The sequence below is a fragment of the Argiope bruennichi genome, chromosome 4 (assembly GCF_947563725.1).
Source record: "Argiope bruennichi chromosome 4, qqArgBrue1.1, whole genome shotgun sequence".
NCBI classification, from domain to species: Eukaryota; Metazoa; Arthropoda; class Arachnida; order Araneae; family Araneidae; genus Argiope; species Argiope bruennichi.
This window is the reverse complement of record NC_079154.1, coordinates 63,226,797-63,252,713: the sequence shown is the minus strand read 5'-3', so window position 1 is coordinate 63,252,713 and position 25,917 is coordinate 63,226,797. Positions and strand designations below refer to the sequence as shown.

The 25,917-nt window shown below is 30.1% G+C and overlaps 2 protein-coding genes across 3 annotated transcripts; both read left to right on the top strand.

Moving 5' to 3' along the window:
- Positions 1-333: 333 nt before the first annotated feature.
- LOC129966327 (uncharacterized) lies at positions 334-3,205 on the top strand (the record flags this gene model as incomplete). The annotated part of the gene is made up of 3 exons (XM_056080746.1): positions 334-480; positions 1,424-1,739; positions 2,744-3,205. Coding segments are annotated over 3 exons (696 nt in total), but the record flags the coding sequence as incomplete, so codon positions are not given.
- Positions 3,206-13,130: 9,925 nt separating this feature from the next.
- LOC129966622 (uncharacterized) lies at positions 13,131-19,968 on the top strand. Of its 2 annotated transcripts, XM_056081122.1 has the most exons (5): positions 13,131-13,211; positions 16,437-17,051; positions 17,878-18,196; positions 18,588-18,728; positions 18,765-19,968. In XM_056081122.1, exons 1-5 carry the CDS (start codon positions 13,197-13,199, stop codon positions 19,313-19,315), a joined length of 1,641 nt encoding a protein of 546 aa, XP_055937097.1. In that variant the 5' UTR covers positions 13,131-13,196; the 3' UTR covers positions 19,316-19,968. The 2 variants fall into 2 exon arrangements, with proteins under 2 accessions (XP_055937097.1, XP_055937096.1); XM_056081121.1 differs by having other exon boundaries at positions 18,588-19,968.
- Positions 19,969-25,917: the final 5,949 nt, after the last annotated feature.

Genomic DNA, 25,917 nt, shown 5'->3' with positions numbered 1-25,917 from the left:
TAACGTAGGACAGAAATTCATATTTTGACTTAAGCCCTTATGTAGCTTTGCCTTAATACGATTATTTTATTAAAATATCATTCAAAATGCTGTCTAAAACATTTTTCTATTAGCAATATATTTCTTAAAACTGAATAAAATTCAGAATTGTTATTATTTGCAATAATATGTGTTAAGTGTCATTTTAATACAATTAATTAACTCATGTAAAATAACATATCCATTCCTTATTATTCCTTATAGGTATCCGTTGTTATGATGACCGTTGTTGGCTATGCTTTGGCCACAGGTGGAGGCTATGGAGGTGGAGTAGGTAGCGGAGGTTACGGAGGTGGTGCTGGTGCCGGTGGATTTGGGGGTGGAGCAGGAGCTGGTGGATACGGTGGCGGTGCAGGAGCTGGAGCAGGTAGCTATGGAGGAGGAGCTGGAGCTCAAGGGGGATATGGAGGTGGATCATCTGGTGGATTTGGAGGCCAAAACGTAAGAATTTTTATATTTGATAGAAAACTTTATTCTTAAATTTCACTAGCTTCAAACGTGCCTTAAGAACAATTTTCATAATAATATTAGAAATGCTAAATTATTATATTTAAAAACTCTTGGGCTTTTAATTAGAAAACTCCTTCGAATTTTAGAGCAGTAAGCATATAAAAGTTTCTTATTAATTTCTCATCTATAATAATTGAACAAATATAAAATTTCTTAATGAAATGTTAAATCTTTGGCTTTTTGTCATTCGAATTCTTTGGATTACCCATTGACATATAATGAAAGTTTAATATTTTTTCATGTCGTTTTTGCTAAAACTTAAAATAATACATATTTTCTGGCTAGCAATTCTTAAAAATTGGTATAAGATTTTCATTCATCTATCAGATTTTATGCTACAAATATTCATTTGCCACTACAAAAAAATTAATGAAATACGAAAGCAGTTTGAATATATTTAAATATATTTTGCATTAAGAATATCTGAATTTTCCTTTTTACACAATTTTCCTAAACTGAATTATTTTTGAAGGCAAAGTGTAATTAAAAAATTGTGAAGCATTTGAAATGAGCATATTCTCTTAGATATACATATTGGTTAATGTCGAATACATTTTCATTACTGTTGAAATTAAGAACAACTTTCTATTTTATAGCTGAAAATTATTTTATACATATTAATTCAAATTATTTACCCACTCGCCTCTTTTAGTAAAACAATTCCGCATCTCCCCGATGTAAACCAATTACTAAATAAATGGATAAATCCTTTTATTTGTTGTAATAGTTAAATATATAAATTTAATTCAAATAAACTTATTATAATTTCGTGTTTAATTTTGCTTCACTATAAAATAGATTTCCATTTTATCCTTAATAAATACATTAATCTTCATGTATTGGTTACAAAACTCAAACTAATCTATCATTGCAGGAAGCCCCCAAACCCTACAACTTCGACTACCAAGCTGCTGATGAACAAGGCAATGTACACTACCGTAACGAACAAGGAGATGCCAGCGGTAACGTCAAGGGAACATACGGATACACTGACGCTCAGGGACTCTACCGAGTAGTCGAATACATCGCTGATGCCAGCGGATACCGTGCCAACATCAGGACCAATGAACCAGGAACTGACGGCAAAGAAAGCCCCGCTGATGTCCAACTGACGGCTGAACAGCCACCTGCAGGTATCCAAGACAGGTACACCCCAGCTGGAGGTGCTGGATCCTACAGAGGAGGCGCTGGTAAGTTGAAATAAGTTTGAAATTTTGTCCATGTGATGCTGAGAATTCTTAGTCATGAATATTACCAGATTTGACTATATAATCAAATCCTATAATGTTATTGAATTGTCCGTCTTTAATAATCTATTAAGAAGAGCGATTCTAAAGGTGAATTTGGTGAATTCGAGTGAAATTTGGTATGTTATTAAAAAACGCCTTAGTTCAATTCCCTTACTAATAGATTTTTTAATTGAGGAATAACTAAAGTATTAAATTTTGAAAGTTTCTTAAATATTTATATTAAAATTGACCTTTGATTATCGCTTTCTGCAATCGAATGGTTTAGATTACAGAGAAATGTAAAATTAATATGAAAAATAATGTAAAAAATAAAATAATAATTCTTCTCAGATTTTTTTGCGCACAAAATTAGCAAATATAATAATCGACAAGAATTTCAGAAGAATGAGTAAATAAAATGCCGTCCAAGCATATCGAAACTGTGAGCAATGTTTGTTATCAAAGATGAACCAACTTATTACTTCGATCTTCTAAATTGAGAATATTAGTATGTAAGTTGATGGCAAGTCAGTTAGAACATCAATAATTATTAGAAATTGTAAAAAAAAATATATATGTATATTAACGCATAAATACTTAAATTAATTATTATTAAACAATTAACTAAAATGCAAGGCAACATGTTTTCCAAAATAAAAGCCAGTATTATCATCATTTTCTTAAAAATAATCTAAACCTTATCTGGAGAAGTGCGGTATCTCAGACCGCTAAGAATGAACTTTCGGAAACATGCAGTTTGAGAAGAAGCAGAATATATTGGTCAATTTGCTTATTAATACTTTCATTAGAAAATTTAATTTGAGTGTAAAGAAAATGCGGTCTCGTAGACAGCACCTCCCCAGTTAAGTCCTAAATTTTCACTTCCCAATTAAGGGTTAAATCAAAAGGTGCATTTAAAGTTTAAAAAATGGAAAGTTAAGTAATATTTCATCTAACACTTTCAGGTGCTGGAGGTTATGGAGCTGGCTCTGGAGCCGGAGCTGGAGCAGGAGGCTATGGAGCAGGTGCAGGAGCCGGTGGATATGGTGCAGGAGCTGGAGGTGCTGGAGCAGGTAGTGGATTCGGAGCTGGAGCTGGAGTCGGTGGTGGAGCACGAGGTGGATTCGCTGGCGGACGAGGTGGAGCCGGTGGTTACGGAGCTGGTGCTGGAGTAAGATCTGGAAAATCTGGATACTAAACGACAACCTAAACGGATAATTTTCAAGTTATGAACAAAAGGACTTCGAAAAAGTGCCAAATGAAGATATTCAATTTTATCGAAGGACTTAACTCTCTTTCAGAAGGGTCTTATTAAAACGTGAATTGTCTCTGAATAAAATTGCTGATCAGAGGAGCTTTAATATATTCACAGCACTGATGCACTTATTGCAAAAAACAAGTGCTTCCGTGCTTTGGATGTTTAATGATTTAAGGTACAGCTTTTTCATACTTAAAATATATCCTCTGGAAGGAGAAGCAATTTTGCCAGAGACCAAAATACGTTATTATTAGATCACTCTGATTAGGAGTAGAATCAATATGGCATTTATAAAAGCTTTAAGGTGATCGAAAATGGTATTTTGTATACTTGTGTACTGCTGAGTGTGCGTGTGTGTTACCTTTCGTTGCTTGACAATCAGTCGTTACAACGGCATTCATTGTCAAGCAATGGAATGCTTCTTGTGATAACAGATCTTATTTAAGTTTTTCACTTTATCATATTTCATGTTTGTGTGTTATCCTCTGAGTAATAGACAGCGTCACGGGTCTCCTGAAACAAAGAAAAGGGTGATATTTCAGTTGGAATGTCACTTTCTCTTTTGTCTTCTTCGCAACTAGCAAATGTATATTTTTCTCATGTGCTTGTGCATAACATAATGGTTGCCAGTTTTTGTATGATCATTCTCTGTCATTGTTTTTATGTTGCTCTGTTAATAAAATATATTTCATTCAAAAAATTCTAGTTTGTGTTTCTTTAATTTAAATTCAATCTTTTGTGAACTTATTGAATTTCAACCGATGCAGCTTTGACAAAATTACTCCTGCTCTGCATGTCAATTTCATATGGGAATTGATTTGAATAAAGAATAAATAGCATTAGAACATTTGGACATTAATTAGAACCAATAACACTAATATAAATCGAATACATTCGAAAGAATAATAAGAATTCTCATAAATAAGATAAAGTTTACATTCAATCACAACCGGAATATGAATTTGGCTTAGGTATGAGGTTTAGGTGTTTTAGATATTGGTTTTTGTAAATATTCCATTGAAATATCCAAACCGCAATCATAATTCCAAAAATTTTGAAAATACCTGGTTTAAAATAATTCCATTATTGCATAAAAATACCGTTGAAAATAGCTGGCGCCATCTATCCTCTAAATTCAGCTAACATAAATTTTAAAATCTCTTGAACTTTATATAGTACTAGCTGATTTTAGTAATAAGCTCATTTGTCCAGTTTATTTAATTTTAGATTGTTAAATAGTGTGTTAACAATATTAGTTGTTAAATAATATTAGGAAATATTTTTTTAATAATCACCTAGTTATTTTATTAGATTAAAAACATGAGTTTAATGAGTCTACTGCAAGTTATTGTGCTTACAAATTAAAACAGTTATATGCAACAAAACAAAAGCGAAAATGAAATCCTACTTGCATTAAATTAAATGTCTGAAGAAAATAATTCTTTTTTTTTCTAATCTTAATTTCAGCTCTGACAAAAACATGCAAATGAATATTTTGATAGATAAGTATGAATTCCATCGTAATATTAAAAATGTTGTTACAGATATGTTCAAATTAAATTTCAGAAATTTATAAAAAGATTGATCGAAGATAAAAATTCTAAGGAAATGAAATTGATGTGTTTAAAAATTAATTTTCTTGATTTTTAAGGTAATGTAAAAACCAATTTTTTGAGAAAATAATTTTTTTAGATAAAAAAAAAGGTCAATTTCCATAAGCAAGTGATAAAAATTGCTTATCTAGCCACAGTAAAAACATTCACTGCTTCGACTAACGCCTGAAATTCAGACTTCCTATCTAGTTACTTAACCTTTTCTTTGCTCTCTTTTAACTAAAATAGGAACAGAGTAATCTAATTAGGTAAATAATTCGATAAATTGAAAAAGTAATAACCACAGATGAGTTAAGAATCAACATGCTAAGCTTATAACGCTCGAATTAAAACTTCTGTTAGACATCTACATGTATGATCTTGATTTTTTTTAACATTTTCTTTCCTCTGACTTTACAGAAATTTTGGGGAGTTCTTTTCCCAATATTTTTATAACATCTTGCAGCTTTACTATTACCTATGAGAAGCAAGCTACAATTGCATGCAACTGTAAAATCTTTCAATGAAAATGTCTAAAGCACTCGTACGCATTTGTTTAATCTAATTATTCCATTCGATGAATATATGAGTATTTTACTCTTAATTGCTTAATTTGTGTGTGTGTGTGTGTGTGTGTGTGTGTGTGTGTGTGTGTGTGTGTGTGTTTGTGTGTGTGTGTGTGTGTGTGTGTGTGTGTGTGTGTGTGTGTGTGTGTGTGTGTGTGTGTGTGTGTGTGTGTGTGTGTGTGTGTGTGTGTGTGTGTGTGTGTGTGTGTGTGTGTGTGTGTGTGTGTGTGTGTGTGTGATTTCTTATGATGAGGCAAATGATATTTCAAAGGTTAATACTCAAAGAATTTCAAGAAAAGTAATAATCGAATTAATGTAGTTGTAAATATTTGATATACTTAGCGTTGCTCGATGTTTGAAATCTTTTTACATATAATATTTATTTTAAATGTAAAAATCACATTATACAAAATCGTTTTTAGATTCTAAAATTTTTATGATTTACTTTTAAGCAAACTTAGAAAATCAATTGAAATTAGCTATTTTTAAAAACCATCGATAATTGACATTTCTGATAAATTATAAATATTTATTACAGCAGTACTACAAATATTGCTCACACATGCTGAAGTATTAAAAAAGTGTCTTTGTTTGAGTAGCTGGTTTAATTCTAAGCATGCTTATATCATTATTAAAATCAATAAAACATTGTAAAAAGATGTGTTAAAATAAAAGAGAAGTTAAAAATGGGGATACATAGTTCAATGCATAAAAGATACCTTTTTTGTTAGTTTCCAATTAATTAAATATTTAAATGATTTTTTTAGCTTTAAATGTTGGCGGTGCTCTTTCTTGTGTCTTCTATAATAAGTGTATCGAATTTAGTTGAATCCGACACACTTGTTTAGGAAGAAATGTGGAACATACAGAAAGAGAGTGAGAGAGATGGAGAGAATGAGGAGAGAGAAAATGACTTCTGTTTATAGTAAAAATAAAGAAAATTGCTGAGATGTAGAGAAAAGATGCGCCTATGTATTTTAACACTTGAACTCAGTAACTATATCATTTGCATTTTCTAATATATAATTTAAAATTGTACATTATTTTTGATATTTGATTATTATTTCTATTTCAAGAAGTTGTATTGTTCAAATATCACAATAATATTATTATATTATTAAAAAAGTTTTTTTTATAATAGTTTACTATAATTTTAGCAGACTATTCCGATCTGTCCGAAGGCACAAGGTAAAATCTGAATGAACAGACGGCCGTGATAGCGACACTGACGGAAACTATGGTTGAGTTCTAAGGTCCATCGCCGGCCACGATACAACACTTCCCTAAGGAAGTGTGTCCCATCATTGATAGAAGGTAGCCAATCCCCGATATTTCTGTACCCACCAGGGTGCGAGACCCGACTACCATACCAGTAGCTTCTCGTCCTCATTTATGAGATGCATCCCCGGTTGGAGAATAGTCTACTATAAATTCTATGTATCGTAACGTACTGAGATCATCATTCGTCAATTTACTATGTTCGTATCTGTAATTCACTTAACGCATTATTTCCTTTTACATCAAATTATATAAAATGTTTGTCAGATGCATTTTCCTTTTTTTTCTAATAATTTAAATTAATTTTCTAATAAAATATCGAATCGTCTGTTGGCCTTGTTTGTCTAGTAGAAAACTTGATACAATTCTTACCAGATTAAGAATTGGCCACACACACAAACATTTGCTGTTTGTTGAACCCACACCCCGATGTATAGTATGTCAGTGTCCTATGATGGTTTATTCATATTTTAATGGAACAATTTAACAATGAACGCATCCGCTACTTTCATTCTCCCCACATCAAATTTTAAAAGGCATTCTTCATAAAGTTCCCCATTCCCATCTTTTTACCTTTTTAAAAATGATTGGCTTTTACTTTTTGATATGATTCTTAAATAACTTTTAGATTATGTTTTATCATGCTATTATTTTTAGAAGATTTTACAGGTTTACAGGTCGATGATAATGATGCAATTTAGATACAAACTTTTAAAACAAGATTAACTCTCACCATATGTTTGGAGCAGAATAATCAAAAATGGTTCTTGCGCCAATATACTCCATCAAACCAAACCAAAACTTTTTTTTGTCTTTCTAAAATTGACACGAATATTGATAGTAAAATAATATTCTTCAACAACTGTGCAACAATTTCTAGAAATAAAAAAAGATCATTCGCTCAGAATTTTTTTAAATGCTTATAGATAAGCAGATAATGAAGTTTTAATTTACTACCAGCCCTCCTTGTAAACTTTTGGAATTGTAAAGGGTGTTTCGAAATTAACGCAAGATTTCAAGATTTGCATTTGCCACCATTCGTGCAGTAAAGTGTTGGCAGCCCTGTTAAAAAAACCATTTGAGAGCTGATGGTCTAGGATTAGTAAAAATGGAACGTTACACGATAGAAAAACGTGTTTTCATTGTTGAACAATATTTCAAAAATAATAAAAGTCTGGCTGCCACGATTCGACAATTTGAGAATTGGCCCCCTAGATCGTGCGAGTCAACACCAGTGGATTTCTTTCTATGGGGTTATTTGAAGTCAAAGGTTTATACTAACAAGCTCAGAAGCACTCGTGCATTGACAAAGAAAATTCAACGCTGCATCAACGAAATTCAGCCACAGTTATGCAAAATGGTCATTAAAAATTTCGACAAAAGAGTGTATATGGGGCAGTCCAGCGTGGGGGCCATTTGCTTTAGGTGTTGTCCCATGCATAACCCTAATTTTTGTACTTTACGATACAATAAAAATATAACAATTTTAAAAAAAACTATGCGATTTTTTTATATACTTCAAATCTTGCGTTAACACGTTGTTCTATCGTGTAACGCCCCATTTTTACTACACCTAAACTATCAGCTATCAAAGGATTTTTTAATAGGTTTGTCAACGCTTCACTGCACGAATGGTGAAAAATTCAAATCTTGCTTTAATTTTGGAACATCCTTTATTTAGAAATGCAGGATCATAAATAGTACTCCTTATGCACACACAAAAAATCATTCTGAAAAATTATTATTCTTAAAATTATTTTTAAATTAATATTAGTAATAAATTATTCTTAGTATTCTTAACACTAAATAAATAGATTAGAAATTAATGAATATGAAATACAATTGGGATGAATTAATGGCTATACTTATTCGATTAAATAAAATAACTCTTTTCTTTTTAATTTAAAGTACACTAATTGATTTTAGAAACTTTTGCAATAAAGATAATTTCTATTTACTGCAAAAAGTAAAGTTTGTTCGACTGCATGATATATGTTTTCTGTTTAATTAAACATAATAAATTATATTTTATCAGCATAGTGATTTAAACGCTAAATATCGGGATTATTCCCTAAAAGATATATTATATGCATAAAATCTTTATAATTAATTAATAGATCCTAAAATATTCCCACAGGAAAATCAAATGATAGTTCATGATAATGTTTATTTAAACAGCATAATTATGGAAATAATATAAATTCACGAATTTAAAAATAATATAAAAAATTTTCTGAGTCAACATTTTATTTTATCCGTGAATCCCTGGACTTTACTGATGAAAATGGCGTTTTTTTGTTAAGTGTTATTTCTTAGCCTTGAGTGATCTCATCAAGGCCCCTTTCAGTAGCAGATGAATTTATAAAATGAAACGGTTCACACACAAACATCGGCAAATGTGAAATATTACCCACAAAGAAAAAATTCATGAAACATTAATTTAGCCTTCTCAACGAATTTTGTGCCCTTTTTCTATTTCATATGCCAATAGAGATTACAGTTAATATTAAATTGGTGAAGAATTTAAAGAATTATTATTATTTAATTTATTTCTGTAAAAATAAATTATTAGCATAAATAACGACAAAAAAACTTAATTTTATTGTAAAAGTTTAATGAATGTAATTATGTTCAGTACATTTTTCTAACATTAAAACAACATTATCGAGAAAGAGAATGCTCTATGGAAATGCTTAGATGTGGAAAAAATGTTTTCGAAAATTAAATCAATGATTTACAGAAGAATATCATTATATCAGACTTCAATGATATATTTTCGAAATGATTCCGTCATCCTAATTTCCTGCTAACCTTTGTAACAACTTGCAATTTGTCCAAACTAAAGGCAGTTAAAATTGCATTTCAAGGTTGGTACGATTGAATGATATGAAATATTAAAAAAAAATAATCAATTGCATTTCTTTGATAAGTAGACAGCTATAATGATTCTTACAATAATACATAGTTATGTATTGCATGATATTTGATTGTAAAAAGACTTCTTCGCTTTCATTTTGAGTGGTATGTAATTGCATTTCCAACGATGCGTCAATTTCTTTTTATGGCCTTGCTCTCATTTTCTGTTTGGCAGTTTTAATGTTTTGAAATAAAACGAAAGAGAAAAAAAATCATAAATTTCTGGGAAAGATTACTTTTGTAATTTAAAAGAAAGTACTGAAATCATATTATAAACAAATGTTGAATTTTTATAACTAATTGTAATTTTTAATATTTATTACACACCAGCTCATAAAAGAATATTTAGATAAGATAAAATGAAATTCTTGCCTTAAGGAATTCAAGTTTAATGACACGTCTTCTTTATTCTGGAAAGGAAATGAGTAGTCAAATAAACATTTAAGTTATTTAAATTACTTTTTAAATGTTATTTTATAAGTACAGCATAAAAAAATTTCTGAGAATTGTGTGACCACCTTAATACAGAAATAGGTAACGATTCTCAGCTATTTCAGCATTATTTATGAAATAAATTGATTTACAATGCATTATTTGTTAACTGTTTAAGTTGAGTATCACATTTTTCTGCATAGAAACGATATTATTTCATAATAAAAGTCATATTATTCATGATATAAGTCATATTATCATGTCCTGTTTATTTTAGCTTAGTTACCCGTTTAAAAGCAACACAAGGATTATTTTTGGACGAACCTCGTAATCTTGAACCGTAATCAGATAACGAGGACGAGAAATGATTGGCACCCCTTCTCCAAGCTTCCGCATCACACCAGCGGGAAGGCGTCTGGCCCTCACGGATTTGCCGTGCACCAGACCCGCTTAGACTACGATTCTTCGTTGGAATTGGGTCTCGAGCCTGAGGCCCTCCGGTTCCGAAGCTGAGACCTTACCACCAGGCCACCGTTTCCCCACCAATCCCGTAAATGACACTATTTAAAATTCCACAGTCCAGTCTTCTCTTTTTTCAAATTGTTCGATATATTTTTTTTTGGGGGGGGGGAGTGGTTGAGTTTTATCCAAGCTATGGTTAGAGTTTTGTCTGGTGGTTAAGACAAAATTCCAGCAGGTATTCTTCTTCTTTTTTTTCACATTTTTATACTGCATCAACGGCAAAATGTTTGAACTCGTCAGATTTCACGAAAAGCATGACTATACTAATGGTGAATTTTGATAAAATCATTGCACGAATCTGCGCTCAAGAAAAAAGAAAATAAAAATAGGAAGAGAAACCTAAGAAAAAGCAAACGTTCTATCAGTCTGCTATGGCTTTCTTTCGAGCAGATTACGCGCAAAAATTATTAAGAAATGTATTAAATAGCTGTAAACAACTTATCTATTTGTAATGCAATTGAATATTTGTTTAACTATATTCAGCTCGAATTCTTCGACATTGAATTACGTAATGAATCTTAAAAAAAAAAGAAATAAAGGCAAAGAAAACTTTTTAAAGATCCTTTTAATTTATAATACGGAAATATGCCCAATATAACTTCCAAATCAACAAAATCGAAATCTGGTTATTTTATTTTAACAATACTTTTGCTAATTATTCTTTCTTAATCCACCAAAAATACAAAATAAATGTGAATGAACATTGTAAAGTAAAAGTAAAAGTAGTTTTATGATCCGATATGCTATTACATAATATGAGTTATGGATGAAAATTATTTTATTTTTTATTATGTTAAAATACAAAGTATTAGTAGTGTTTTCGCTTCAAAATTAAAACTTCTTTAATAATTCATACATATATTATTCCTTTTTGATACTAAGCCAACCAATAAATCGTATGGTACGTAACTACGAATATTGTTATATTTTTGAATTATTTGAATATAAAAGATTAGAAAAATATATATGAAACAAAATGTGCCATTTAAGAGGCAAAAGTTTTTTTGTTTTTTTTTTAATTAGAAAAAAATGGCTTCTTTGGCTAAACAGCGGTATAAAGCAAACATTTTTTAATTTAGAAATTTATCAAATAATTTACTTAAAATTTGAAGATAGCTTAAGAAATATATGATAAAATCTTTGAATTAAAAAAAATGTATTTCTATTCATTCTTTAAATATTGGGGTTCAAATGATAAATAACACAAAATTTTCCAACTTTTTTTTTCACACTGTAAAACATTAAAACAACTCCAAAATATTTTTTAATGAATAGATTGCCTATTCCCTTGCTCAGGAGACGCAAAGCGTATTGAGAAATTATTACACGAAATTTGAACAAAAAAAATATGCATTAGATTTTAATTTACAATTTTCCGTAATAAAATTTTATCAAAGATTAGAATTTGAAAAAATAGGATCTATAGATATGAAATAACATTAAAACGTGTGTAAATACAAAAAAAAAATCTATGCAGATCCTAAAAAAAATAGATTTAAAAACAAAATTCTAACGGTTTTTATAAAGAATCCTGTGCAAATATAAAAAATATTAAATATAAAAAAAAAATGTAATTTCGAAAGGGAAAAAAAAAAAACGATTTTTTATAACGCAGTCATATATCTTAAAAACGAATACTCGTGATGTGATCAGTTACAAATTACCACCACTGGTTAATGCTCTTACACTTTACGTCACACCATAGGAGAGACATAAACACAAGAATACTATTATATATATACCTTAAGGTTTCACTTCTAATCCGACATCTAATTATTCTTTTGAGGTTGATCAAATCGAATGTTGCTTACGGAATAATAAAAAAAAGCTGATAGATTGACCATAGGAATAATTAATGAAGACATTTCAGTGGAAACTACAAAACTTCGACGAGAATTAGAACAGCGACTATAAGATTTTTTTTAAAAAAAATTGGATGTTCGAAAAATAAATTTTCGACTTAATTTTGACTTTCTTTAAAAACAAATTCTTGAATTTGCATTGAGATAATAGCGTTTTAAAGAATAACTTTTTTTTCTCTATCAAATTTTATTCATGCCATAAAAATATACATTTTTCCCATTAAAAATTCAACGAAATTATCTTAATATGTCACAAAGAAAATGCATTTGAAACCGTATAATTTCAACTGAATAAATGAGAAAATAAAAGCATTTATCTTTACCATCTGAGGGTAGAGATTTAAAGATAATATTTATAAAATATCATATTCGAATAATATAAGCTAGATTGATGAGTTCAAATTTTTATGGAAAGCCACCCATAATTTATTTTTATCTAACAAAATTAAGTATTTCTACACTTTCACTGACCTACTTACGAAAATCTAATTCATAGGGTTTCTTCCCCAACTTTAAAATTACCATAATTAGCAATGTGCAGTGGTCATTTTGTTCTAATTAATGCAGTAAGAATTCATTAAAAAGGTGACGGTTCTTTTCTCTATCCTCCTCTCCAGCCACATCCTCCTATCAAACCGCAACCTTCTCATCATGACAAGTTTGGACACAATTGCACAAAACAAGCATTTTGCTGAGATTAAAATTAAAAAGAAATTGCTTCGAAAAACAAATTTTTTCCCTCTGAAAAGTATAATCATTTTCAGGTTAACAAAACAGCAATTTAATAAGATGAAGGCAAAAGAGAATGAGATGAATTATTAAAAAGAAAATTTTAAATTTTTGATAACATTTTTGTTTTAAAAACTCTGAGGTCGAATGTACAATTGTCCTCGTGACATCCGACTATATATAAAAGGGTGCCTTTTGGAGGATGGCATGAGTCGTAGTTGAAGCTTCCAAGTTTCTGGAACCTTCTAGACATTGACTGAATAATGGAATTTTTAAAGGTAAGACATTTTTTCTGACATGCTTCCTTATATTTCATTTGGTGTACTATCAAAGTATCTAGATATAATTTGTAGAGAATATAATTGAAAAAAAGTTAGTTATGTATTTACTTTCATCAATGAATTATTTAGCCTTATCATTGGTATATACTAATCAATTTCTCATTTAGGCCATATTTCCCTTATCTTTAGAGGGAAATACGGTTCATTGCTTTAAATGAAAAGTTAGTTATGCATTTGCTTTTACCAATGAATTATTAGGACTTATCATTTATATCTACCCATCAAGTTTGTCATTTCGGCCATATTTCTCTAATCTTTAGGGAGGATATAATTCATTGGTGACTTATACTTGAAATATAATTATATTACAGTAAAGACAATTTAGTATTTATACAGCTGAACTTTACTTTAAATCGTCTCAGAAAAAAGGTTGTAGGACTCAGAAGTATAAATCTCTGTCAGATCTCAAATTAAAGCCATATGCAAAAATTGATCGGTCATTTTTTTCCAATCCATTATCGGATTTGCTGCTTTGATAATAGCAAAGTATTCATTGAGTTTGACTTAGTTACTTGGGTTATTGGGTTTCATTTGGGTTACGCAAATCCCTTAAAATTGATAATCAACACTTTTTTTTTATTTCATTGCAATCCATTAACTACACTTCCCTTTTCTATTCCACGTTATTTTCGTTTTTACCAGTATCCTTTATTAAAGCTTCTGCTATGACTGCGAGGAATCTTTTCTAACTGTTTTGGCAAAGATGATCGAGGGTAAAATTGAAACATCAGTACACAATCAGAAAGTTACTTTAGCCATTCATAATCTTGAATTTATATGGGAATTGCCGAAGAAAGGCATTCTAAAACTGAATTAAAACTTTGATAATGGTATACCATTCTAGACTCTTTCTTTCTTGTACTCTGTCATCATGTTACGATTGAATTATTTTTTTTAATATTGCTATGTCGGTTGGTATCGTTTTAAATTATTATATGTCAGTAAAGCTTAACTAGAAGTTTTGAAATTTCTGAAAGTAAAAAAAGTTTATTTTTGCTTAACTTTAATGGATGACATTTTTATATTAAATATTTAATTGGAGAATCTATTTATTAATCATTTAGATGGACTATTCCCATTTTATGATTATTTATGATTATGAAGGGTTATGATTTATGAATGGATTATTCCATTTATTATGAAAAACTATTTCCAGGAAACAATTTCCATGTACTGCAAGTGCAAATATGATCACATTTCTCTTTAAATATTCTATAATACTTTTTGACTAGTCTTTAATAATTAATGCTTTAATTAATTATTAATAATGAAAGAATTTATATTATCTCTAATTTAATATTAATTCTTTCACAATATTATTTAAATAATCTTCAATATTGGCAATCCCTGTAAGAGTACTCATTATAAATATTCTAAAATTGATGTAATGCAGGTAGAAAGGTCATTAGATAATTATAAAATAACTCTTCTGCAGATTTGAACGCCATATTTAAATAGAATATTTTTAAGTAATTATATTTATTATTTGACATTCTTTGAATCTACATTAAAAGGAAGCTAAATTAAACATTTCATAGCATTGTGTTTTTAGCAAATGTTCAATTCACTCTGCTTATTTTCTTATGCATTCTCTTTTTCTTAATGAATCCACTTTTTCAGTTCTTCCCACATTTAAGTCATTTTGGAAATATTTTTTTTTTTCATCTGAATCTTCCAAGACTCCTGTTGTAACTTTTTATAAAAAAAAATTGCAAAACAAAATTTTTAAAAACATAATTAGTGACAATGATTTTGCTGCATTTTTTAAAGTTTATAATTGTAAAAACAAACGGCATTGTGGAATCCCAACTTGTTTCATAAAAAATCAAGAACTTTTTAAAGTTTGTTAAGAAGCAAATGAATGTAGTATTTAAAATATGTTATGTAAAATGAATTTCATAAAGTCGTAACTATTTTTGGCTTACATTTTTTTAATATGTAATTTAAGTTTGATAAGGTTAGCTATACCAAAAAAGATTTCTATTCTAACGAGTGTTTCTCTTTTTTTCATATGTTTAATGAAAGGCAAAAAGCAATTATTCCTTAGAGAAAAACAATAGTCTTGTCATTCAGAAAAATTTGAATTAGGGAGTCTCATTCTCTAAATAATATAACAGAAATGAATTGCTTTTAAAACCTGTAGAAAAAAAAATAAAACGCTTTATAACAAACATGAATTCTTTCAATCAAAAGTTAATTGAATTCTTCTATGATCAACGCAGAATTTCTTGTATTTTTGAATTAACAGTAAAATAAACAAAAAAATGTTCGTCTTTCCCTTAGGAAACTGAGATAAACAAACCAAGATTAATTAGTTACATTATTATTTTTAAAAAAATTCTGTATTGAAATCGTTTTTTTTTTGTTTGTTTGTTTGTCCTGATAGAAACAAAGGGAATGGGAACATATCCTCCTGTATATTGTTAAAGGTTCGATATAGCAAAAAAGGATAGTATTTTTATATAGGAATATTGAGTTTAATAATCAATATTTTAAATACACGAAGATTGATAGTAAATCTCTATTTTCATTAATAATTTATAAAATATGTCATTTTTACTAAGTGACATTTTAATTATTGATTTCAGTTGTAATAATATAATTAGATCAGAAATAACTATACTACAAATTGTATTTTTCAGAAATAAATTATTCGAATTCTAAAATTGTTCCAGTTTCAACCCATTTACTGCCATTTACGACATATCCCGTAGGAAATTACTGTAAAATTAAGCGTTTATAAACTTCGCTGGCAGTGAATGGGTTAATATTTAGTTTACTTCTAACCAGCTACCAATTTTTAGTAGCTTGGTTAGCAGCTTTGCCAGGTCTGTTATTCAAAGTAAAATAACTTCTTATATAAAAATTTCCAATATAGCAGCGAATCTATTTTAAACAAATATGAATCAATAATCGCTTCTAATTTATGGCATCGTGTTTATTTTTTGTTATTTGTGATAATCTTAAGTTTATTTTAACCTTTCTTGTTCCATTTATAAATTCTGTTGTGGTTTTATCTGAATAAAAATCGAATTTCACCATGGTTTAAAAAATCAGGCAATTCTTTAAAAAAATGTATAAATTCTAAGAATGAAAATATACAATTCACATGATTATTATGAGATTCTTTAAGTTAATGTTCACTATTTTTTTTTCTTTCAGATTACGATAACAATTCTTGCATTGGCATTATCCGTATCTGGCAAAGGATATGATCTTGGTCGCAGTGGTGCAGGAAGTTTGGGAGGAGTTAGTGATGGAGTTGGAGGATTAGGAGGACTCGGAAATATGGGTAGCGGTGTTGGAGGCATTGGAGGATTGAGCGGCGGTGCTGGTGGTCTTGGTGGAATGGGAGGAGGTGCTGGTGGTCTTGGAGGAATGGGAGGAAGTGCTGGTGGCCTTGGTGGAATGGGAGGAGGTGCTGGTGGCCTTGGTGGAATGGGAGGAGGTGCTGGTGGCCTTGGTGGAATGGGAGGAGGTGCTGGTGGTCTTGGAGGAATGGGAGGAGGTGCTGATGGCCTTGGTGGAATGGGAGGAGGTGCTGGTGGTCTTGGAGGAATGGGAGGAAGTGCTGGTGGCCTTGGTGGAATTGGAGGAGGTGCTGGTGGTCTTGGTGGAATGGTAGGAGGTGCTGGTGGTCTTGGTGGAATGGGAGGAACTGTTGGAGGCCTTGGAGGAGTGGGAAGAGGTGCTGCTGGCCTTGGTGGAATGAGAGGAGCCGGTGGATCTGCATATGGATTTGGTGGGGGAATTGGAGGAGGAGCTGGAACTGAAGATGTAAGTAATATTAATTATTTAATAACAATAATTAAAGCATTAAATGTCATGTTTATAATAGCAAATAAAATATCTCGAATTTCGATATCAGAACTTATTTATTTTCAGCAAGATTCTTGCAGATTAATTTTTAAAATTTTTATTTATCATCCCATTATTTTTCAAATTTACTCAAACGATGTAAAATAAAATTCATTAAGTGGAGTTCCAATTTTGGAAAATTCATTTATTGAAAGAAATTTTATTTCAAAATCAATTAATCATTTCGTTTCTAAAAAATATTTCATTAAAAAAGATTTTGCAATCGAATTCATTCAAATATACTATAAAAAGAAGCAAGAAGCTGGCTTTGCCTTAATACGTTATTCCAAAATATCTCTTATTAAACATGAATCTTGAAATATTTAAACAAACGTATTGATTATTCTATAATTCATAAAGTTCTCAAAATATCAATATTTTAAAATCCAATCCATTTTTTTATATATATATTTCTGTTAGCAATCTTCACCAATTCAACATTTGTCAAAATAAATCTACAAACGGCACATTTAATTTCAGAGCAATACGTATTAATATTTTGAAATAAAAAGAATACTATAGACTTTAATGCAAAATTATAATCTTTACGGACTTCTTATTATTACGAACTTTTAGTTATTTTTATTACAGATTAATTAAAAAATTTTGGAAATAACTTTTTGAACTTTAATTTATAATTTCTTATTAATCTTAATTTTGGTATTTAATGATCATTTTAATTTCAATCAGATTGCAATTTTTTTGATAATTCTGCCTTTTTAGTTTATTTAAATTGCTTTTTCAGACCCAGCCCAAACCTTTCAACATGGGCTATCAATCAACCGATGGACAAGGAAGTGCCGCATTCAGAACCGAAGAAGGGGATGCCAGCGGCAATGTTCGAGGAAGCTATGGATACAAGGACGCCCAGGGTCTTTACCGGAAAGTAGATTACACTGCAGGGTCTGACGGATTTCAAGCCCTTGTGAAAACTAACGAACCTGGAGTTGACGGAAAAGAAAATCCTGCCGATGTTGTCATGGAAGTTGAAAAGACACCTTCAGGAATTCAAGAAAGGTACAATAGACCAGCAGGAGGCGCTACGGGTGGTGCTGGAGGACGAGGTGTGTATTGCTTCAATTCATAAATTCTAGGAATTAACAATGAGTCCGATAAACATATTTCTTATTGTATCTTCATGTAATTTAGATAAATTTATAATTCCTTTTATTATTTTTTGTAATTATGAGTTGTTGTAGTTATTTATTGAATTGAAATGAGCATTCTACAAAAATAAAGATATATTTTAGTCAAATAAAGCAATAAAATATAATTAAAAAAAGGTTCTTATATTAATATAATAAAATTTGATATACATATGATTGAGTTTACATTTGAAATATTTCGTTTTGCTATAAACACACATCGATTTCTTAAAGTTGTCTTTTGAATCCCTTTTCACTAATCAGCATTATGTATGTCACTGCATATTTCATTACAATGATTATTTTATAGGTGGAATGAGAGGACCCTCAGGAGGAATCGGGAGCGCTGGAGGACTTGGAGGAGCAGGAAATTTTGGATTTGCCTCTGGAGCAGGAGGTCTTGGAGGAGCAGGAAGTTTTGGAGGTGCCTCTGGAGCAGGAGGACTTGGAGGTGCAGGAGGACTTGGAGGTGCAGGAGGACTTGGAGGGGCAGGAGGACTTAGAGGAGCAGGAAGTTTTGGAGGTGCCCCTGGAGCAGGTGGACTTGGAGGTGCAGGAGGACTTGGAGGTGCAGGTGGACTTGGAAGTGGAAATAATCTCGGAAGTGGATTTGGAGGCGCCGGTCTTGGAGGCACAAGCAGTTATGGAGATGCAGGACTTGGAGGCGCTGGTGGACGTGGAGGTGTCGGAGCAATCGGTGGAGGATTTGGAACTGATGCTGGTGGTGTAGGGGGAAGAGCTGGAGGCATTGGAGGGGGAGCTTTTGGTGGTTCTTCTGGTATGGCAGGTGTTGGCAGAGCTGGTGTAGGAGGAATCAAAGGAGTTTCAGGAAGAATGAGTGGATCTGGAGGGATGGGAGGTGCAGGTGGCTTAGGGGGAATAAGTGGAGCCTCTGGAATTGGTGGTATCGGTGGAGGCATGGGAGGAATCGGTGGGGCCTCAGCCATTGGAGGAGCTGGTGGGCGATCTCTGGGTATGGGAAGCCCTTTTAACGGAATTCCACGAGGTGGATCTGGAAGCAGAAAAAGTGGTTATTAGAAGTAGAATTTGAAATGTTATCGAATATGGTACTTATTTTTCTTGTTAATGTTTTGTTTAAAATAGAAAGAAATAATGGAAAAACCAAGAATATATATTATATCATATTCATTAAATCTTTATAGTCGAAGGATCGCATATACAATGGCATACATTACGTTCTTTTTTTATGTTAAAAATAATAAATTTAGGACATTCCGAACTAAATAAAAATATTTTTTTTCTTTTTTTTTACTTTCTTAGCAACTTTCTTTCAAATACCAATCGATTGCTGCTGTCCGAGATTTTAACAATCTTGAAGTTTCAGTTTATATGTTTATCCTCCAAAGTTATACTCCTTGATATTTGAAAGCTCTAAATTAATTTTATTCAAAAGTAGCAAATGGCGTTTGAAAAATCATCTTACTATAATCATACCTTTTTTATTCTGAAATTCAATGGTGTATTTTTAATCGCTTAGTGACGGGAGATGGCGCCACGCTGCAGAATAATTCATCGGCTGTAACGAAAGTGTTCAACTGTTTTTATGTACCTTTTATAAGTTAATTTAGAATGTAATTAATTCATTCTAAAACCAAAGAATAATTTGCACATTTTCATTTAAAGTGTTTACACTGCCTTTCATTTCTTTTTCTCTTTTGTATGACTCTATATTGTGGCATTGCTTTTGTATTTATAGCTTTTAATTTTGCAATAAATGATGAAAAATTTATTTGTTGACAATTTATTTTCTTAAATTTGTTCTACGCAAATACATGGTATAAATATTAAACATAAATCAAAGCAAGCGTTTTGATAACGCATACTTTCTTCATGGTCTATGCCAAAGTCTTACAATTTAAAAATAAAAAAAGAACTTAATTATTTACAAATGTAGAAAAATTATGATATGCGTAGATTGAAGTCTATATTCCTTCAAAAGATACTTTATTTAAAATGCATAGTAACTGTGATTTAAATGTATTATAACTAGGGGGGGGGAAGTGAGTGAAAGATTTATTAAATATCAGAACATGACATCCAGTTAAGTAAAAAATATAAAACAATTATCTCATACAGCAAATTGTGTTCCCTTTTCCATTAATTCTTTTAAAGTGCTTGAATCAATAATTTTTAAATTTCCTGTTTTAATATGTCCTTTATCAGAATCTATAAAATCTCTATAATTTTCATTATTAAAATTACAGTCTGCTTTGTTCATTTTATCTAAATTTTTGTTATAGTAATTATAATCACAAATTCATTTCCTTGAAGCTGTTGAATAACTAAAAGCTATTGAAGAAACTGCACTATCTTTTAAAGGAAAAATTCTTTACTGCTGTGCACAATTTTTAGTAACTTCAGGTTTTCGAAACTTATATCCAAAAATCTCACTACACAGAACTCTCTATTTATATTATTATTATTATTAAATAGTAACTCGTTTTTTTTTCTTACATAGTTTGAATTTAATCAGATCTAAAATTATAAATTTAGTGAAAGAGTTCTCAAATTTGAAATCTCCAAATTTATTATTAATAAACCCTTTAAATTTATTTTTTTTCTGAGGCCAGAAAGATATTTTTTAATTTAAAAAAATGTTCTCACTTTTATGATCCAGATTAAAATAATTCTGAAAATCCTCAAATATAATATAATTGCCGCCTCTTCTTTCACCTCTCTTTAATTTTTTTATTATAATTTTCTTTACCCAAAAAGTTTTAAGCGTTAAACTTGTTATAAAAACAGAAGTTATCTAAATTCCCATAACCTTCACCATTTATCTTACTGTTAAGTCTATATGGAAACAAAGTTTTTAAACTGCAAATTTGAATATTTTCTAGATTTAATATTCTCTTTAAATCAACAATATTATTTTCCAAAATGTAAATATAAATATTATCAAAAATATGATATTAAAAGTGTAGAAGTTCATAGTGAAAAGACTCACTTTTTATAAATTTTTAATAGTATATCTATGACTATTCACTCTTTTATTAAGTTTAGTACTTGTTTTTCTTATATAATTCAACTCGTGTTTCTTACATTGCAATAAATAGATAAGATTTTTGTTTTACAAAACATTTTTATGTATTATTTTTCATTTGTTCTTTACCAGCTTGTGGACAAGTATTACATTTTTTGTTACCATGGACTCTATTTTTTGTATTTTTACAATTTTTGAACAAGTAACTTTTTGTTCGTGAATGCCCCAAGCACAAAGCTATCCACAGTGGCTCTTAGCAAAGTGCACGACGGGCCATGGGCTATGAGAAATTCTTTTATAGACATTCGCATAGTTTTATTTGATAAGTACCTAAAATAAAACCGGGGATATATTTTATGGACCTAAAATGTTCCAAAAGAAAAGAAAATTCTAACTTGTTTTAAACTTTTGCAGTTAGTGGAAAAGTGCAAATGCAATTTTATTCCATCAAAGTGCACTGCGAACCAAAAATGAAAGCAAATTTTTATGAAACTCACTTAAAAGTAAATATTTCCTGTGTCGAAACTATTGAGGAGAAAGATACGGTGTATTTAGAGCGCACTAATGTTGTTACATCTAAAACATAATGAACTCATCCAAATTAGAAATAAATATTAAGTTTAAAAGCAAAAAATGAAATAAATTGAATAAAAAAGAAGAAAATGAAAAGTCCGAGCCGAAGACTTCAAACCGGATCCTTCATTTCCTCCTTCCTCGATCCTTCATATACTCTTGATCTTTGCTTGGAAATTTAAAAGATCCTGTCTTTAAGACACAAATAATAAAATCGATCGCAGGTGCATAAGACTTATTTAAAAAATGCAATTTTGAATATTTGTCGCAAGTTTTCATTTTGATCAAGTTGCTTAGCATTTCAATTAATGCATTATCCGAAAAAAAAAATCAATGAAAGTCAATAAAGCGTTTTTATTTTCTGATTTTGTCCTTTTCATAATTTTTTGTGATATACATATATTATCTCAGAAAATTACAATGAAACTAAACTCTTTCCTGAACACCGGTTGAAAAAATGGAAAAGCTGGGAAGGCTGCGAAAAATAATCTAAATCAATACACTTCCGCTTTATTATCTCAGCAAGTTTTAGAGACAGAGGCGTATTATTATATGCAAATGCAAGAAAAACACTTAACTCATTGGCATTATTTTTCCCATTATAGAGGCTATATAAAATTTTAACTTTTGAATTTCTTATTATCTCTTTCTATTGAAAATAAAGTATTTTCATACATCTGGGTACATTGGGGGCATACATTTGCTTCATTTCATAAAACTTAGCATTTGTAATTCTATATCTTTGCAATAGTAGATAAAAAAAATATGCGTTTGTCATATTAGAAGATCTTGAACTTACAACAATAGTAGAGCATTTTAAAAAATTAGCCATCAAATACTACCAAAAACTTGATAGCAATAGCAATGCAGCAATAAAAGAAATACCCGTATACGACCCCAAAAGTAACAGAAACAGGAGAAGGCCTCGGACGCTACTTCATTAAGAGACCCACCCACCCGCACCACGTCAGCATGAAAGTTCCCTGCCATTGTCCAATGCATCTATTCTAGTACATAGATATTAGTAACGTTAGGTAAAATGATATTATTTAATAATTAATAATTTTTTTATCATTTTTTATCATTTATTATTTTTATTTTTCTCTTTCTTAATTTTAATTCTTTTTTTTTCCTTCTTTCTTTCTTTATTTTTGTTTATTTTTTAATATATTCCTCATAATTAAAATTAAATAATACAGCTTCAAAATTGCGTTCAACATATATTGTCTGTTACTTATCCATCAAATTCGCCGAATAGAGGATGAAAGGCCATCGTGCCTAGGAGCTTCTCAAAAACCCCATATCACTGGTCATTGGTCCATTATGAAAGGCCATCGTGCCTAGGAGCTTCTCAAAAACCCCATATCACTGGTCATTGGTCCATTATGAAAGGCCATCGTGCCTAGGAGCTTCTCAAAAACCCCAAATCACTGGTCATTGGTCCATTTTATAAGGGCGCTTTATACTTCTATTCATTTCAAGGATACGGATATTTTCCTAGCAAGTTGCATAATTGATATTTGAGGTATGTCTCACAATAACTATTCACAACATTTCTTGAATCAATTGCATTTATTTTCCTATTTCCGTTTTTTTTTTTCACTATCTGCACAAAAAAATTGCATTGAAATTAGACTTTATGACTTAGTCTAGTTAGTACTTTATTAGTTTTATGAAATTAGTCTATACTCTGTGACATGAGTTGTTAATACGTATAAATGAACAAAACGTATATATAATTTTTTATTTTATATTCATTTCCACCACTTTTTCTATAGTCAATGATACGCTTGTACATTCTTAGAAACTTGAAAAATTTTTTAGAATTCTGTAAATTCCAAATATTTTTCCAAATGTGCGTAGAAGTTCAAAGAAATGAGCCAAAAAATTGTTTTTTCCTTCTAATTCTTACTCTTTATTTTTTAGCATATCCAATCGGCCTCCACATGTTAAAGATAAAAACATTAAATTACTTTAATTAGAAATGGCAATTAAATTTTTGTGGAATTTCACACTCAATTTCATATATATTTAAAACTGAAAATTCATTTTGAATTTAAGGAAATACAATCCATTCTTTTAAACACCTTGAATCAGTTTCTGTTTCAATAGTAGTCTCGCCTGCAATTTTCAAAGCATGATTTTCTAGTTAATATCAAGTTAAAAGTTTCACCATAACTAACTGTAAACTAATTTCCTTTAGTCACCCTTTTAAGTCGTCATTAAAGATAGAGAAGTTTAAGTGAAAGGATTTCTTTTTAAATTCCCTGAAAGTAGGTCAGCATAACCTTCTACGCTGTAATTGGAAATACCATCAAAATTACACCAAAAGTCAAACATTACTTTTAATGGAGATGTTTTTTAAACATTATAATACAAGGAAATCATATCGGATTTTTATTTCTTAATACTTCGAATCAGATCATTGAAACTAATTATATTGCGTAAAATTCACCACATAATTGTTCAAACATAATGTTGCTTCAAGTAAAATAAAAAAGTTAAGCATTAAATTTAAAAATAATATATTATATGCACATTTCAAATACATTACTATGATAAAAAAACTAACCAGAATGATGACATAAATAAAAGTTAACAATTTATTAATCTATACACTTGTGGTAATTTTTTTAATTATTAAAACATGCCTCTTTTTTTTTTTTTTTTTTTTTTTTGAAAAATTTTTTATAGCCACTGGCGAATTTTCTTTTACCAAAATAATGGATTCAAAACGTTGGTCACGGAGAGGTGATTTAATTTGAAAGATAGAAAAAGTCTCAAGGTTTCGTATCAAGTGAATACAAAGCTTGAGGATCAGTATTTGTTGAATGTTTCGTTATCAACTCGGGTATAATAACTGAACTGTGAAAAAACGCTTGATTGTGGTGAAAAACAAATGCGATTTTTTGCCATATTTCAGGTTGTTTTCGAAGAATATCTCATATAACAATCTTTATTGACTGTAGGAATAAATGTTGGAAGTTTATAATGATTTTTGAGTGATTTTGAGAATGTTGTTTTTGGTCTTAGTTGACCTTTCTATCACCATTCCCCTATTTGTTGAGCTTTTTTATAACAAAAGTATATATCCAAATATCAGCACCGGCAACAATGCAATTTAGAAAAGAATCGCTTTTTTAAAAAACATTTCTCTGGAAACTTGAACTCGTTATTGTTTTTAAAACAACTCGAGAAGCGATGGATCATAGTTCTATTTAATCTTTTTAATTGATTGAGAAAAAACAAATGATATAAAAACTTATTCAGTAATGAGTCTTGTGGTCAAATGATTATCGACAAGCACTGATTACTCTGACCTCATGGTTCAGAGTAATTGATCATTAATTGATCAATTAATCGGAACAGTTGGTTTACAGATCATAGACCACCAATGAAAGATTCTCTGAAATCGTTACTTTTTATGTCAATCAAATAGGTTGCTTTTGATAAACATTGGTCTTTAAAGTCTTTTTGTTGTGCTTCAAGTTTTTATGTAACAGTAATGTCAATATGAAAACGAAATTTAATGTACATTTTTAAGTTCAAGAATTTTTGGAAAATCAACACAGAGAGAATTTTTATCTCACTAAAATCAAACTTAGTTTTAGAAATAAATTCCTGGCTGTTTCAGATAGAAAACGTGATAAAAATTATGAGAGGATATTTATTATAAATGTATGTTAAATGGAGTATTTCATATACTTTTGGGCCACAGTAAATCACATTTTGGCCGCAGTATATCAGATGCTATGCCTCCTTCCTGACTATGCACTGCACAACAGGTGTGAGTGTGTACGTGCGTGCGTGAGTGTGTCATAAGAAATATATGTAAAAGCTAGAACTTAAGTATGAATAACATGAATGAAATTGCAATTGTGAATAGAAAACATGAATAAAATTGCAATTGTGAATAGAAAACATGAATAAAGTTACAACAAAACTGTAGTGCATTATTCTTTCAATTTACTAATTTTCAATAGAAAACATGAATAAAGTTACAACAAAACTGTAGTGCATTATTCTTTCAATTTACTAATTTTCAATAGAAGGTATTCGCGTA

Coding starts and splice junctions, on each gene's coding strand:
- LOC129966622 (XM_056081121.1), top strand. Junction 17,052..17,877: donor GAGGAGCTGGAACTGAAGAT/GTAAGTAATATT, acceptor TTGCTTTTTCAG/ACCCAGCCCAAACCTTTCAA. Junction 18,197..18,587: donor GGGTGGTGCTGGAGGACGAG/GTGTGTATTGCT, acceptor ATTATTTTATAG/GTGGAATGAGAGGACCCTCA.